The 18,679-nt window shown below is 35.5% G+C and overlaps 1 protein-coding gene across 1 annotated transcript in view; it reads right to left on the bottom strand.

The window, feature by feature from the left end:
- The window catches only part of LOC120632981 (alpha-2-macroglobulin-like), a 64,973-nt gene extending 51,411 nt beyond the window's left edge, over positions 1–13,562 (bottom strand). Inside the window, exon 1 of the mRNA XM_039902990.1 lies at positions 13,331–13,562. Within this exon, the coding sequence (XP_039758924.1) occupies positions 13,331–13,404 (74 nt within the window). The 5' untranslated portion in view covers positions 13,405–13,562. The remainder of the gene's footprint in view (positions 1–13,330) is intronic.
- Positions 13,563–18,679: the final 5,117 nt, after the last annotated feature.

Below are 18,679 nucleotides of genomic sequence, written 5' to 3'. Positions count from 1 at the left end.
AAGCTGCAGTGTATGCAGCCAATCCTCACTATTAATTAACCTAACCGAAACAATCTGACCCTAAGATTATATTTATCATTCACTGAAAGACAGCCGGTGCTAGTCAAATGGTATCATGATTGTATTGACCATATGAAAGACAAACGAAGTTAGGTGTATACTAAGCACTGAAGTAGGGACTTGGTAGTAGACCCTGAAGTCAAATCGAGTGAAAACAAACAAGTTTAGCCTATGAGTCGAGCTATCACATCGTCTAGGATGGGCATAGAATAGTTCCCTTTAACTCTAATTAATTTTAGCAATATAATCATATTGGTATTCGACGCACATTCTCAATAAGCTATCCTTTTAACGTAGACTCAATCATACTAGAATACTCTACAAGCTATTCCAGCATTACAACATTTATTTTACCTTGACACGTACTTCTTCTCTCTCACGGTGTGACAACCTATCTTATTTACATGTTCTTAAGTATTCTTAGTTTGTTAGTTATAGTTCTTAGTTATGTACGATTGAGTAGATATTAGTTTAATATATATATATTTTTTTTATTATATCATTCTTACTTGTGCAATTTTGTTTATGTATTTGTATTTAGCTAATTGAATGTAGGTTTATAATAATTTTACACCACCACCAGATTTTTTTTTCTTTATTGCTTTTATAAGTGAATATAAACAGACAAATATTGAGAAAAAGAAAATTTTCTAAAATCGAAAAGGTGACGCAGATGTATTCAGTAGATATATCGAGGTTTGCCTACATTTTCAACTATAAAGTTAGTTTTATGTTTGTTGGAAGCTTTTTGTTGCACTTAGTCAAACTCGATTTATACAAAAATTTATTTTGGTATAATATTTATTTCAAAAGTTGGTTAAAATAGCTTATATCTTGTGTAGTGTCGTTGAAGTCTCTCTTTATTAAAAAACAAAATACTATTGGCTAAGTAATCACGGAATCAAAGAAACTATTAAGTCTACGAAACTTGGAAAGGAAGCCGCCAGAACCAGTGGCGGTACTACCATACAAGCCGAAAAGATATTAATATTTTTAAATAACACTCGTAATATTTTAAAATCTCTTTTTGTTTTTTTTTTTTTAAAACTAATTAAAACATTATTAAAAAAAAAAAAAAAAGTTCTGTCTTGGACGTCCGTGTGTCTGTATGTGCGGGTCCCGTATCTTGTGGTCACGATAACTAGCGAAATACTTCACTTATCGAGTTGGTTTTTTTTTTTTATAGGCTTTAGTATTTGAGGAATAAAAGCCTATTACTGTTTACGGTATAATTAGATGTAGTTTAATTATTATTTACAAATAATCTCAATTTTATTGTAATGAATAAGATTATGAGGCGTGGACTTTTGGATTTTCCAACTATTGTATTCTACTTCCGTCTTTGTATTTCTATTGTTCCTAGATAAATAAACCTTTAAGGTCGATAGAAGAGAGTACATTGGCTGTTTAACTCAATATCAACTCTATATCCATCGTGGTCGCGTTAGTACAACCTAGATCTTTACGTCTACAAATAAAGTTAAAAAAATACTTCAAATTATTGTACAAAAATCTCAATGACCACTAGTAAATAAAAAAATTAATAAATAAATAACAAATTATTACTAAAAGGTGTGAAGCACCTTTTACCTACCTACTTTTATATAATTTTTCCTTTATGCACACTAAAGACACTCACATTACATTTGACTTTACATTTGATTATAGATTTTAGTTTTTCATGTTTATTAGTGTCATACTTTTTGATTTTGTTTATGATTTACCTCTTAGATGGTTTTGTATTTCATGATGTCCTTCAGGGGTTAATAAAGCTTATGTTAATGTAAAAATATCCTTCGTTTGTTTATATATTATATTCTATGTTATTGTCCTTTTTTTTTGATTATTTTGTTATTGTTTAGTCGTGAGGATTCAGTGACGACGAAGACAACGGGGCTGGCTGAAAACCAGTGCTGCGCTTTTTGGTATGCAGTTATACTGAGCCAGCTCCTTTGTCACACACTTTTTTTTTTTTTTTATTCTTTAACAAATGTATGTAACATTTTTCTTCTTTCTTTCTTTAATTGAAGATGCAAAAGAATGTTTGTAACGATCGAGCAACTCTTACATTCTCTGCTTATCTATTCCTGGTATTTATAACTGACAGGCTTCTATTTTAAATCAAAATTATCTTAAATAACCATAATCATAAGTGGTTTGATGTTTTTACTTCAACGTCTACTCGTTTTGCCCTGCACAAAAATGAACTACCTGAAATCCAGCAAGGTTCGCAACAAGGGAACTGTTATACTGACATGTCAACTTTCAGAGCGATAGAGACCACCACAAATGAAATATTGCATGGTCGGCTTACCCTCAAGACTTTTTCTTACGATGCCGTTTCCCTTAAAATTATGTTCAAGTCTTGCCCTTACCGATACTGCGCCATGGATCTCTACCACTCATGCCGTACTAATTCCAATCAAAGATTCTTGTATCAAAAGTGACATCTTCCTGCCGATATCCATGAACTGGAGCTTAGTTGCAACTTTAGAAACGATAATATGGGGCTGTTTCGGGTATGGCTGATCTTTGAGGATAGATATAGATCTTTTAGCAAATTGCCAAATATAACTTAACATAGAACACGAGCGTATACTCCATTAACACTAATTCTATAATCATTTTACATTGCCGAATCCCCGTAATAAAGACGGTATATACTCGTAGTCATGAGCCACACCTAACTCCTTAACTAAGGATTCCTTCACCAGCCTAATCTCACTGCCGAAAACGACAAATGTTTGACGTGACGTGCCGTTTATTTGCCCATTTTCCATTAATTTTCAAATAAAAAGAGAGAGGGAATTCTTTTCCTGAGACAAATAGTTTTGGTACGAGTTCTTGCTGCTTATCAAAAATTGCAATAACTAATCAGGAACGAAATACTAGAGCACCGGATTTTAAACTCCTTTCACTGATATCATGAATAACTGCACGCCTATCAACTATATCGCTTTTCATAAAATTAAATTTCTATAGGTATTATACCTGCTCTTCCTTTTAAGTATATCCCTTAAAGCCTGGCCCTAATTTTGCTCGCAAGGAAAAACATTTACTAATTTCTCTTGCCATTTCGGCCCGGTAACAAAACTGAATTTAGGTCTTCCTACCATATTTTGTCAAGGCCTTGGAGTTTCTTTATAGCAAAATGAGTGACAGTTTTATTTATTTTTTTCCAACCGTATACATAAGCAAAATCATTGTTTTCTTTTTAGCCAAACATCTATCCTTTGGTTTGGTGGAGGGAGTCGAAATTGAAACTATATTTGGGTTCAACTGTTTGGAAAGAACTTCAGTACCTACACGGTTGAGACGTCAAACTGTCCTTAAGACATTTCAAAACATTTCTTAGAATCGGAAAGACGACGTGACCTTTTATCATATCTCGCGACGCCACGACGCGCCGCCCGGCAGCATGCACTGCACCGGCCCCAGGCTCTGCCCGCCGCGCCGCCCGCTGATCTCAGGACACGTGGTCGCTGCGTTGACTGCGACTTGAATGTTGCCGCGGAGTAGCCCGGTGCGAAGTCATAGCTGGCGCGGTGTAGCGGCTGCGACTTCTATTGTTGCTCTCGCAGTTGCAGTAACAGCCTCTCCTAAATCTTCACCCGCTCACGGCTTGGCTCTAGCTCCCGACTCAGGACCCGAGAAGATCTGCGTGCACATAGCCAGCTACGGCTCCGCTCCCTCAGTCGGCTCCGGCTTCGATATTCCACGGGTAGGGTCAGATACAAGAAAACAAAGTTTAAGTTTGAATTTTTTTTTTTAAATAAACTTAACAAGGGGTGTAGACATCTGCGCGTAACAAATAAATACAAATGAAAAATAAAGAATTCGATTCCATTGTTTTTGTTTTTTTTTTTTGTAAGATTTAGAAACATGTCACAAATTCTCAAATCACCGTTACGTAGAAAGTGACTGTTAATATTAAATTTTTATCATATTTGCGATAGCCTGAATGCCATAATAAGTTAAACCTACGTTTGGTACATTTGAAAATAATGTCTATCGGAAAAATAATATCAGATCCAGAGCTCGGTAATTTATGGGATCTTATTTTTATATAACCTACAATATAAGTATGTAAATATACTGTTACAAATGAAATTAAAACTCACTGAAAAAATATTGCAAAATAGGCACTGAGTCCGTGCACACTCAATTAGGTTAACAACATAAATATTAATCGTACATGTTATTATGACATAACCATAATGATTGTTAGTAACATTTCGCGTAGCTAAATATTATTATAAATTAATTAAACAGCTAATAAAATTATATAATTGGGCGTGTACTTACGCGTTGAAAAGGTAACGCTGTCTTGTCACTTCTGAATTATTATAAACTTTAGTAGGATAGCGATGAGGCCACGAAAAGATGCAAATAAACATACCATACAAATATCACTTTATTAATTTACTTTATAAACTATGACAATATGAACTTATCGTTTTACAACCTCGCAATTCACTTCATAACTCTCTCAAAGAACGATCCAACCCGCCAAGAAAAAGACCCCATTTCCCGCCAAAACTCCTAGCGTCCAGGTAGAATCCAAGCAATTTGATTGGTTCCCGCCGTTATGCGTCTACCGGCGTTAACCAATCGGAGAATGACAACCGATCGTCTCGTTCAAAAATAAGATTAAATTAAAAAAATAACAAAGAAGTGGAAATTATAATGCTATTTAAATTTAAATCCTAACACTATAATACGACTTTTCTCTGAGCTTGCTTTTAATACAAAACTTTGAAATTTTTAAGAAAAATCTCCAAGATATCTACTGGCGAAGTTGATAACTGAGTTAAGTAATGGCGATGCGACGCGTGTGTCGTAGAACGTAAGGTTGTATTTGACTTTACTTATCAGAAATTGTGGCGAACGAAGCCACATGGAACTGCTAGTTCGGAAACATAACGGGAATCATGTCTTATATCTATACATTGAGTTATACCTATTTAATGTGAGAGGTAGTCTCGCACGCCATTAAAAATTTGATACGGTGATTCTGAGTGAAATTATTCCGGGCCACATTTATGACCACAAATTACCATCAATCAAAAATGCATTCATTGACTCAAAGAAAATAAAATTAATATATTCAGAAGTACTCTTTGGCGAGCACTTCGTACATTCACAAAAGCACTGCCTACACTAAAATTTATATATAACTCGTATATTGGGAGCATATGCATAGCCTGGTAAGAAGCCGGGTGCACGTCACTGGAAGTATTAACAGTTTATATATATATACAGCTCTAAATAAATATATTTTTATGATTGACTAGCGGACCCCCGCGACTTCGTCCGCGTATGAGTCAATAGAGAAGCTAGAATAGATCTGATGCTAACATCATAATCATCGTGGGTAGCTATGTGCCGATTATTATTTTACGTGGTATATAGTAAGTTGTCATTATATAAGTTGATACATCCATCCATCCATACAACCATCCTCACAAACTTTCGCATTTATATTATTAATAGTATTCATGCACATGCTTGATAGTATACACTTTCAAATATTATTTTTTTTATTAAAATTAGTTCAAATTAAACGGAGCTATGAAGTAAATTTGATAAAAAATATCATCCCGTTTCCCAGAGGAAACTTACTGTTTATCGGGATAAAAAGTTTCCTATATGTTGACCCGGAATATCAGCTACCATTATACAAAATTTAATTTAAATCCGTTCAGTAGTTTTCACGTGATGTCCGGACAGACAGACCGACAGACGGACAAAAATGAAATAATATTTTTTTTGGACTCCGTATCGATTATAAAGCATTCGCGGTTAAAACTTTCATTACATTTAATAAAATGTACAGAAATCTTCCAGTTACAGTTTTATTATCCCTATCGATACTAATATTAAAAGTGTTTTTAATTTTATCACTGAATTCAAAACTTCTTTGTTCATGTAGGCCTATCACAGGCACTTATGAAGCGTTCATACATATATGTTTACATAATTGTAAGGGGACGGTGATAACTTCGTTCAGCAACTTAAACCTAAAGCTACGAGGTTTTCAATCGCGCCCTGGTCTAAGAAGGGCCCTCAATAAACTTAGCCGGGTATTTTTTTTTGCTATCACCATCTCACAGTAAATTAATATTAAGCTATGAAGTTAGAGGAATTCACACCCAAGCTTTTTATCGTTTAAGTAATCCTTAACATTATACATTTCTGCAAACTAACGATTTGTATAGATAATCACGCCTAAATCATATCTTAGCATTTTCTTCAATGCTCGTTGAAACGCCATTGTTACTACTACTACTACGATAATACACACATCGCCATCAAGCCCCAAAGTAAGCGTAGCTTGTGTTATGGGTACTAAGATAGCTGATTAATATTTTTTATAAAAATAATACACATAAATACTTATAATATACAGATAAACACCCAGACACTGATAAACATTCATGTTCATCACACAAACATTCTCCAGTTGTGGGAATCGAACCCACGGCCTTGGACTCAGAAAGCAGGGTCGCTGCCCACTGCGCCAACCGGCTGCCAAACGCCATTGACCTATTGTCACATTTAACTTTATAGATATTCTAACACCATAAATAATTTTGACGACCAGGTAAACTGCGATACGGCTGTGACAAATGGCTTGTATAAAACATAAGATTTATGTGTACGTGGAAGTTTTGAATTACTCAGTGGGTCAAAGTCGACCTCTGTAGTGTGCGGTATACCGGACAAGGTAACAGAGTGTTTACAGTCATGTTCTCCCATTTGAGGTCGAAACTTGAGCCATGCGAAATTGAGCCCGATGGCTTAAGAGGTTTAAAGTTTGTCGCAGGTGTCACAGGGATTTGTATATAATTTTAGGGTCTCGCATAAAAATTTTAGCGGTGTGAATTATAAAAATTGCTGGGTGATAGCCCAGTGGACAGGAGCTCGACTAATTATTCGGGGGGCCGAGTTCGAATCCCAGCACCTCTACTTTTGTTATTATGTGCGTTTAAAACGCACGTAATAACAAAAGTAGAGGTAACAAAAGTAAAAAAAATTCTTGAATAAACGGTAAAGTAAAACATCGTGAGGAAACCAACATGCCTGAGAGTTCTCCATAATGTTCTCAAATGTGTGTAGGGTTCACCAATCCGCACTGGGCCAGCGTGATGGACTACAGGCTTAACCCCTTCTCTTGTGCGAGGAGAGCGACAAAGACGTACCGCTAAGAGATTGAGTGTTCCGGCGCGATGTCGCGTGGAAACTAATTAGGGGTACGACTCCCATACTCCCTAACAGGTTAACCCACTACCATCTTAGACTGCATCGTTACTTACCACCAGGTGAGATTGCAGTCAAGGGCTAACTTGTGGTGGAATAAAAAAATTATGATAGTAAATTTAATTTATATTGGTTTTCGTCATAGGCAACTAAATGTTGTTAGAGTACTAACAATCTGCTTCTTTAACAGCCTACGACAGCTGCCCACTGCTGGACTAAAGTATACTGGCATATTCCCTAAGTCACCTCGTACGAGGAGGGCTGGTGGCAACGGTGTTCTGATCTGCCATCACCACACCGCCGCTTGGTGACGGTCAGGGCTCTCAATTGCCCTAGAATTAACTGAGGTCGAGTGGTCAGTTAACGTCTATGTGCACGTGATAATAACATTACGTTACGACCAAGTTAACATGTAGTTACCTATACTTTTATTTATATTCATTGCTAAGAGAAGGATGTCTGGATTGTATCATATTTCCTTCCATAAATAAATAACATATCCTGCACTTGGATTAACTCACGCTTCAAAGAACAGTGTAACATAAACAAAACTAGTAAAAGGTAGTTTTTTCCCTGATCGATTACAGCCGCAGTGGTCAATCTTTTTTTTTTTATATTTATAGACGAGCGCTTGACTGCAATCACACCTGATGGTAAGCGATGATGCAGCCTAAGGTAGAGCGCGCTTGCCTATAAGATGCCTATTAACTCTTGATATGAAGGTACTCATATTGTAGGACGAAAATGGAAGCTGGAAGGGCATTCCAGATCCCAGTGCGGATCCGAAACGAAGATGCGAAGCGCTTCGTACGCGTCCGCGGTATATCGACCACGTAGGGATGCAGATCCTTACGGTGCCTCGCGGTTCGATGGTAAAAAGGCGAGGAGGGGAACTAGATCAAACAGTTCTTGAGCACACTCTTCGAAATATATCCTATAGAACACCGAATTGAATTGAGGAACCACAGCAGATAGTCGATTGTTCCAAAATTTGCAAGTGCGCGCAATGACATTTTCTAAAAATTAATACTAGCTTGATCGATTTATAGCCCCCGAAACCCCCAATCGTTGGAGCCGATTCCGAGTTTACAATTATATATGTACAAAAATTGCTCGTTTTTAAAGATATAAGCCAGTGAGCCAGAACAACATAAATAATAAATAAATAAATATACTACGACAATACACACATCGCCATCTAGCCCCAAAGTAAGCGTAGCTTGTGTTATGGGTACTGAGATAGCTGATGAATATTTTTTTTATGAATATAATACACATAAATACTTATAATATACAGATGAACACCCAGACACTGAAAAACATTCATGTTCATCACACAAACACTCTCCAGTTGTGGGAATCGAACCCACGGCCTTGGACTCAGAAAGCAGGGTCGCTGCCCACTGCGCCACTCGGCCGTCAAATATACTTACTTAGATACATATACATTGTTATTATTACTTTCTATCATTTATTGATTTTCATTTTTTTTCTTAGCAACGCTTGAAAAAAAACACTATTAAAAATATTATAAAAAAACATCCACCCTCCTCTTGAGGGGCTTTTGAATGCCCAAGCAACCGGCGGTCAGGGCTCCAGAGTGAGGAACCTCCTAGCAATACGCGCCGTTTCAAGGACTACTGCCTTCTGTATCCGACCCTTGATCCAACAACCAAGCGATAGCTTCTTAAGATGTTGGTCGAAGCTTTTCGCGAGAAGACCATTGACTGAAACGACGATCGGAACAATAACGGTCGACTCAACATTCCACATGGCGGTAATCATGTGAGCAAGGTCCAGGTATTTAGATACTCTTTCCTTTACAGCTTTCACCAGATTATCGTCATGTGGAATAGTAATGTCAACAATTATTGCACGGCGCACAGATCGATCGACTAGCACTATATCAGGTCTATTAGCTGTAATATACCTAGTAGAGCAATGCACTGCTATTTTCAAGAACTGACGCCGTGTCGTACCTATAGTAAGGCATCTCAAAATCGATAAGGCCAAACTGAAGAGCGAGTTGTTGATGAACTATCCTGGCTACTTGATTATGTCTGTCTTGTTATTATTAGTCCCGACCCGGGGACTACTGAACTCAGGACCTTGTGATTTGCAGTCAAACGGCGGTTTGACGGCCGATTGGCGCAGTTTGCAGCGACCCTGCTTTCTGTGTCCAAGGCCGTGGGTTCGATTCCCACTACTGGAAAATGTTTGTGTGATGAGCATGAATGTTTTTCAGTGTCTGGGTGTTTATATGTATATTATTCATAAAAATATTCATCAGTCATCTTAGTACCCATAACACAAGCTACGCTTACTTTGGGGTTAGATGGCGATGTGTGCATTGTCGTAATATATTTATTTAATCAATTATTTAATCAAACATGCTCACCACTAGACCAATGAGGCAGTATAAATAAATACATTGATAGGTAAGTAATAAATACCTACCTATTGAGTATTGCATCTAACCTCATTTGTCTAAGAGGAAATAGGTATTCTGATTACTAAGGTTAAGGCATTGTTGCGAAACAGAGTCATTGTATAAACAAAGATGATTAAAAATTTGTAACTCTGTTGAGTCTGAACTTCCCTTAGTCATTTGTTCAACCCATTTTCGGCCACCTTCAGAATGTTTTTAAGTCTTTCTTAATTTTTTATTCCAGTACAAGTTAGCCCTTGACTTCAATCTCACTACTAAGTGATGTTGCAGTCTAAGATGGTAGCGGGCTAACCTGTTAGGGAGTATGGTAGTCTACCCTAATGGGTTCTACGCGCTATCGCACTGGAACACTAAATCGCATAGACCACATCTTTGTCGGTAGGGTAAGTAGCGACGGCCAGAGAAAATTCAGAAATTTTAAATTCCCAAATTGACTCCACCGGGAATCGAACCCGGGGCCTCCTGCGTAAACTGCGCCAGGGAGGTCGTCTGATTATATTTATTTATACTCTTTATTTGTACACCGCTCAGAAAAACGAGACAAAAAAAAGAACAAACACATGAAGAATGAAGCAGGATACAAAAGGCGGCCTTATCGCTAAGTAGCAATCTCTGCCAGGCAACCTTAGGATTAGGAAAACTAGAAAGAAAACAAATAGGTGGGGTACACTATTTAGTACATGCTACACAAATAAAAAAAAATACTATTGAAAAATATAAAAAATAAATATACTAATACATATATTAATATACCATAAATACTTAAATATGAGTTTGAGTAGATAAATAAATAATAATAGTCGTCTTTACTGAGTGAGATAATGAGCCCTAACAGCATTTTTAAATATGCCCAGTGACTTCGACTGTCTTATGTTCAATGGGAGTGCATTCCACAATTCAGTAGCTTTGACAGTGAACGGATGCTTATGCTGAGTTATTGATTATACCTAAGTTATTGATCATACCTAAGTTATTGATTATACCTAAGTTATTGGTTTTGAAACCATCATTATCAACCCATTACGGGCCTTCTACAGGGCTCGGGTCTTTTCCCTGAATGAAAAGGGTTTAGGCCATAACTCTACACTTGATGGGCCTACTTATAAGCACTTTTCACGTCAAGTCAGTCTGTTGGTAGTGACTCTACCACCGTTTTGGAAGGCAGATTCTACCGAGAAGAGCCGGCAAGGAACTCAGCATATTGCTCTTTGGCAACACCATTACACAGTTTATAATGTTTAGAACTTTACTATCTTGTGAGAGATGAGAGCGGAGCGAAAAAAATTGTATTATTGAAGGAAGTTATTTTAATAAAGTTGGGTTTGACTTTAACTTTGACATTTCTGTACCTACCTACGCCTAATGTTATTGTAGTTCTTTGAATGGGAGCGAATAGCTATTGTTAAATAATCTCACGGGCAGTTTTTGTAGCTGTTTGCCGGCATTGATGATGTTAAGTTGCCCACGTCCACACCTTAGCCATAAAAACTTTAATTATTTATTAATTCATGTCTGTTATTAATGGTGACAAGTAAAAAGAATACTGACGAGTTATATGACAAAAGGTCCCAATAAAATAATTAAAAATAAACTGCTTCGTTGGTCTAATGGTTAACAGGTTAAAATACGGATCATGCGTTCCTAGGGTCGAATACCGGAAAAAATTGTAAGGTTATGTGACTTTTTTCTAATAAAGAATTTTCCGTACCAGCTCGGAATTGAAGCAAGTTAAGCCGTTGGTAATGGTTATTATCTATATCTCTTCCTTAATACGCACGTTTAAGTGCCCACCAGCATGTGTTGTAGCAGTGTGGTGGGGCAATAAGGCTCTAATACCGTGTCTCCTATGAGAGAGGACGTTTAAAAAATAATTATCTTTTAAGATGCCATATTCAAACAATATAAACTTATTTTATCAATCTACATCTAACTATATCTATGCTTAAAATGAAGCTAAACTTTGTTTCTATGTTTTAACGCGTTAATCTCCCGCCCATATTTTGTAAAATTTTATAAGCTACTTTACATCACGCAATGACCTTTAGGATTCGAGCCGATTCCGAGTTTCCAATTATATATATACAAGAATTGCTCGTGTAAAGATCTAAGATAGTGAGCCAGAACAACGTAAATATACTTAATTAGATACATACACATTATTATTATTACTTTCTATCATTTACTGATTTTCATTTTTTTTCTTAGCAATGCTTGAAAAAAAAACACTATTAAAAAATTATAAGAAAAAACATCCACCCTCCTCTTGAGGGGCTTTTGAACGCCCAAGCAATCGTCGGTCAGGGCTCCAGAGTGAGGAAATTCCTCACAATACGCGCTGTTTCAAGGACTACTGCCTGTGTATCCGACCCTTGATCCACAACCAAGCGATAGCTTCTTAAGATGTTGGTCGAAGCTTTTCGCGAGAAGACCATTAAATTCAAATTCAAATTCAAATTTATTTATTTCAAGTAGGCCTACTTTATAAGCACTTTTGAAACGTCAAGTATGCATGTTTGTGTGACTCTACCACCGGTTCGGAAAGCCGATTCTACCGAGAAGAGCCGGCAAGAAACTCAGTAGTTGCTCTTTTCCAACATCAACATTTACAATCATTTTGCTATCTTGCGGGAGATGAGAGCGAGGCTGGCTGCTTTCATTCTACCTTGTCATTGAGGAATTCATCAAATGTATAGTAACCTCGCTGTACTAAATGCGTTTTTACACATTTTTTAAATGTATGCATTGGTAGGTCAAGAATTTCCTTAGGAATCATGTTGTAAAAGCGTATACTCAACCCCACAAAGGAGTTCTGCACCTTTCGCAGACGATATGCAGATATCACTAATTTATGACCGTATTGACTAAAATGACGATGTTTAACTGTGTCCTACCTACAGCGTATTTTTTACATGACATTACGTATATCAGAGCTGAATTAGTAAAAACAAAGGTCCGGTTTATTATATCAAAGAGTTAACTCGCCTTATTAATTTAGGGATGTAGGTATCTCGGGCTCTAACCGATTTGGTTCAATATTTTTGCAGTATGAATTCAAATTCAGATTTTCAAGGAGGATTCAGAATTGATATTTTCAAAAGTGCTTATAAAGTTATAAACAGTTTTGAAACGTGAAGGCTGTCTTTTTGTAGTGACTCTACCACCACGATCTAATAAATGTGTTTTAATAAATTGTTTAAACTTTGGCAAAGGTAAGTCAATTTACCATCGACATCATGTTATAAAAGCATACACCAACGGATTTCATTACTTTTATCTGATTAGGTATATGCAGATATCAATCATTTATGTCTTATCTACTATTATATATATCTTTCACAAGACCCCGACTAAGAGAAAGAATTAGCGTCCAGATCTGTTTTGTCGTTTGTTTCAGTGGAAAGACTGCTCCAATTGCGACAGTACTTTTTCAGTAAGGTACAAACGGGACTATGCAAGTTGTGTTCTCTATAGGCACCCGCCTACCGTGGTAACGTTAAAAAATCTACTTAGTACTTAGACAAATGTTGTAAAATAATCGACAAAGTTATATAGATAACAAACCTCGTAATGTTTTGTGGTGCTTCGAAGAGCTGCGCTTGCGCTGGTATTATAAACAAAACGATAAACCACTTCATTTTCAAGATATTTAAACTTTCAAACCTAACTTTAATAAAAAGTTTTTAAAAGTCTATAAGTACATAGTCTGTAGATAAACTATGCTTTGTAAGATCTTTGTTTAAAAAAAGCATCTACTTAAACTTCTCATTAGGTTTCGAAAATTGTAAATATTATTCAAATGTTTTTTATTTAACTTCAATATAGTCCAACAATTAAATTTAACGACGAAACATTCGAAATTGAAAAAACACAACCTAGTTTTATAAATAAATATTTTTTTTGCTTTAGATTCTTTAGTTTTAAAATTTTAGGTTCACAGAATAACTAAATTGGAAATATTATTTCAAATTATTAATATTATTTAAGATGAAAAGAGTTTTTACACAATTATTTCACCAAATCAATAAATAAACGATGGACTGTTCTTTAAACAAGTTTCATTTAAAAAGTAAACATTCTTTATTCAAAACGGAAATAACGCCGCACGGGAGAGATGCGCCCGACTAGAACTGACCGGCGACGCGCGACGCTTGCGCAAAGGTCGCGCGCGAATGTGTACGAGCAGCTGGTGTGGGAAACATTTTTCTTGAATGTATTCTTTACGTACATTAGTACACATCTTCATATTCGATATTAATTCTGCAATAAATGCAAATACACAATTATGTCTTTCTAAAATATATTATATGTATATTAAAATTTGACGGTCATGCAGTTACCAGCATAAACAGATACCTTCTATCAGGAAGTGTTCCAATGGCTATATTAACACAAAATCGCAAGATTTTAGCCTAGGTGTTGGTTCAACTCATTTTAAATGAATTTAACATATTTTGCATTAAAGATAATGATGTAAGATTAAGATATTAAATTATAATTTTTTAATTATGAATACAATAAACTCGAAATACCTTTGTATTTCGAGTTTATTGTATTCACCCACCCACCCTGTAATTAGTGGCGTAGACTTCATACATGCACAAAAGCGCTGCCTACACTAACAGTTTCATACAACTGGCAACAGAGGATGATTTAATATGTCATTTAACTGGTCTTCGGTGATCGGACGCGAACCGGTGTAATCCATATGGTATTGACGTTGGCGACAGCTGCATTGAATTACCTAATCAGAATATGACAAACTGTCAGATAATATAAATACCCATCAATGGTAGCGTTAAACGTTTACTTTAACGCAACCTTGTTGGAGGTCGCATTAGAAGTTTCACTTCAATAAATAATAAGTACCATCTGATGTGTTCTCTCCAAACTACAATGCAGGGTTATTCAAGGGGCGGATAGACAAATTCCTTAAAAGCTGGCAACGCGTCGGTGGCTTCTCTGGTGCTGCAGATATTCATGGGCGGCGGTGATCATATAACATAAGGTGACCCGTTTGCTTGGCGTGTGTTGGTTGCTCGTTTGCCTCACACACCATTTTATTATATTTATTAAAACAAAAATACGTGTGTGTCCATAAGGAATTACATATAACTTCTAACGCGTGTTCATAATGTACACGCGTTAGAAGTTATACTTCTTTGTCGTAACAAGATAAAAATCTTTTCGAAAGTTTTATCTTTCGCGTTATTCAACGTTTGTAGAGAAAACGATAGAACAATGGAAAAAATGTATTTAATACATTTAAAGGTTTAATAAAACGTATTATCTTGTTAAATAAAGTTCATTAAATATCACAAAAATAAAATATTTCTAAGTAATTAAAGAGATTGACATAATAAGCATTAAATTTGTAATACCAATAGACCTATTATCGGACAACCAAGTTTCACTCAACATTAAAATTTGAGATTTTTGTACAGTTTAAGCAATTAAATCACAGGAATGAGCCCGCAGTTCACTGTCAAACCTTGTACCTAACTTAATGGTGTCGATTTTTTGTGACTGTGTGCACGATTCCATAAATTTATTCTCCTCATTTTTCCCTAACGCGCCAAAAGAAGTATAACTTCAAAAATAACCATACAACCAAACGAAAATACACTTTTTCGTACATTTTATAGTAGGTTAGTTTACCAATATACCTATCGATGATATAAGTGTAACTTATAACATCATATATATTTATTATTCAGTATATGTCGCCAATAAAGGGTTACTTTGTGGCCCTTTGTGATTCCCGTTTGTGATCCCGTTTTATATTGTTAGAAAAATGTTATTCATATTATCGAAACGAATCAATAATTTCGGCATAACATAATTTCAATAGCCATTATTCATTGAGAATAAGCGGTTAGGAGTCCTGGAGTGTTGCATAAAAACGTTTAATATTATATTACTGTGAAGTGACAAATCACCTTTTATGCTTTGTCATACAATACAGAAAAAACAGGTATCAATTCTCGTATTACAAAAATAATGAATATTCTTGGATACCGATTAAATTCAAAATTCAAATATAAAATGTTTTATTGATGTAGGCACACTTATCACAGGCACTTATGAATCGTTCATACATATTATATGTTACCATTATTGCGAAGTTATGATGATAAGTTTGGGGTATGTGCTTAATATAACTGCCACAAATTGAAAATGCAGTAAAAGGCTAACTTGTAGGAGAGTAAAAAATAAATTTAACTTATATTAAAAATATTTGCATCCTTAAAGGGCGAACATGGTTTAAAAAATTAAAAATTTAGTCTGAGATAGGAGAAAGTTCGTGATGTTTGCAAAAACACGTTTTCGAACGTTTACCATTTATATGTTTTACGTAATTAGCTAAAACCTTTTTTTTTTGAGTTCAAAATTATTTAGTCATTTATTATTTACTTTACATCATTATCAACGCATTTACGGTCCTGCCCCTGTAGTGGGGCATGGGAATTCTCTGTGAATCGGAAAGGATTTTTCAGTAACAATTGACGGACTAAGGATCTGCTTAACCTATAAACCGAGCTATACTTTGAAGGGCACGCAAGGAACATGTTCTGAAAAGTGTTGCTCTGCCCATCAACCTGAGGCGTAAATACCAGTATCAATATACAAATACCAGTACACAAATACCAGTACAATACCAAGCACCACCGACAGAATTACATGTCATAAGTACATTGACTAAGGTATATTGGTAATAGCCTAAGGTATTAGAAACACATATGATTCGATTTATAGGTAGCTCCAACATGCTCAATAACTCAAGTCGACGCTAAATACATTTGGACACTATAAAACGGAAAGTAATAAATAAATGTAATAAATAAATAAAAATTAAAAGAGAAACTAAATATACGCAATTATGCAAAAGGAAAAACGCAAACTAATTTCATACTGTTTATTTTAAAAAGAAAGAAATAACAATATTAATGGATCAAACAAACAAAATCTGACTAGCTAAGTATTTTTAGTAGGTTATTTTTGAAGTAGGGCAGTTTGTCTTTAAATATATCGGGTGTTAAATCCTTTACTATAAAATATTTGTATGAACTCCTTAAGCAGTTAGATTAATCTAGGGATCAAAGAGTAGCGACCAGGATTAGTTCTACAAAATCTGTGAGTGAAAAGTGAAATAGGGTTATTCAATGTACCGTTTCCAAACTTGTGCAAAAATACCATGTCATGAAAAAAAAAAGTTTAATTACACCGGCAACTACGCCTTTCAGATTCAGATATAACTTTCCCACACGAGTTTTGTCAGAAAAGGGCTATTACTACTAAATAGTATTTATAATTTGTAATTCGAACACAATTTTTTTTTATGAATGTTGTTACAATTATTTGCTGAAATGTCCATGAATCTATAAATAAATAAATAGTTTAGTTCTTACCAAGTCTAGGTTGGTAGAATTCACGCGCTTTTGACAACATTATGGAGAACTCTCAGGCATACAGGTTTGCTCACGATGTTCTCCTTCACCGTTAAAGCAAATGATATTAAAAGAAATGGGCGTATGGCATACAAAATTATAAATATATTCTGACATAGGAGAAAGTTGTTCGTGATATTTGCGAAAAAACACGTTTCATAAGTTCTCGTTTCGATTTTTGAGCTTTACCAAATTAGCTAAAACAATATTTGAGTGGAAATTACGATTCGAAATTAATTCGATTTCCGTGTGATTAGCACTACTTTTATGCTCGAGCAACAATAAAAATAACAAAAAGTTATTTTAATAGTATGCCAAACGACATTAAAAACTAGTGATAAGTTCAAAAAAACTGCTTGTATCATTTTTCTAAGAATTCGAAACGGGATAACATATTTTTGACCAATGAAAACCGTTAGACAAAAATCACTGTAATAAAATCAACGACTTCAGAATGCTATTACGATTTTAATGACTAGTCATATAGTTTGTTTGTTTAACGATAATATTGGCAATAACATAGCCTGTGTGTGAGATAGTGAATAGTAGGAATTTTGACAAAATTATATTGTCAATTTAATGGACTGTGGGCGTGTGTGTGCAGGTTCGTTTGGACCTGCTTCAAATCAATACAAGCGGGACATAGTACATGAAAGATAGTAGACGCTAATAAATTTTATCTGCGGAACCCTGTATGTATAATCAGATTTCAGTTCTCACACACGGCTGAACCACTGAATCATAATACGTTTTATAACCATTTATGAGTAGCGGTAATTGAACCGCGCTGTAATCCGACGCAAGCTTTGTTGAACTCGCGTTGTATTGAATATCGTTTGACAATGGATTCTTGAATGTGACACATCAACATTACTCAGCCGTAATAGCTACTTAATTCACCCAAAATGTTCCGTTATTCGCTGACACAGAAATTGTAATACATCAGCATCATGTGAGACGTTAAATAATTTCGTATTTTGGTACCTTATTCTTACTGATACTTTGATCTCATAAGTGGTAGGTCAGGGATTCCATCTCCGGCGGCTGTAATTTGGGGATTTATATGATTCCTGAACTTTCAGTGTCTGGTCTGGAGTGAGGTTTCCGACTTGGTTATTTACCACCGACCGAAGCGATTTAGCTAACTTCACACCCGCGGAATGTTGCTAGCACACAGACTTTTTCCATTTTTCCCATTCTATAGCTAACGCTTACAAATTAGAAGTAAAATAATTACCGTCAGCTGCTAAATAAAATGAAGTGACTAACCGCATGTTCGAGAAACACTACTAAAGTGGAGTGGTTTTTGATGCTTCAATATATTATTGTTCTGTTTAAGACCACTACCCTCTTAGACAGTATAATAAGTTGAGATTCAGTTCGGCTGTAAATTGTTCTCTGTACTATGGATCCCAGTTACATTCACCAAAACCTAATTAATGGGGGACACATAGTTTAAAACCTT

The sequence above is a fragment of the Pararge aegeria genome, chromosome 21, assembly GCF_905163445.1.
Source record: "Pararge aegeria chromosome 21, ilParAegt1.1, whole genome shotgun sequence".
Classification (NCBI taxonomy): domain Eukaryota; kingdom Metazoa; phylum Arthropoda; class Insecta; order Lepidoptera; family Nymphalidae; genus Pararge; species Pararge aegeria.
Note: the sequence above shows the minus strand (reverse complement) of the source record. Positions and strands in the feature narration are given on the sequence as shown.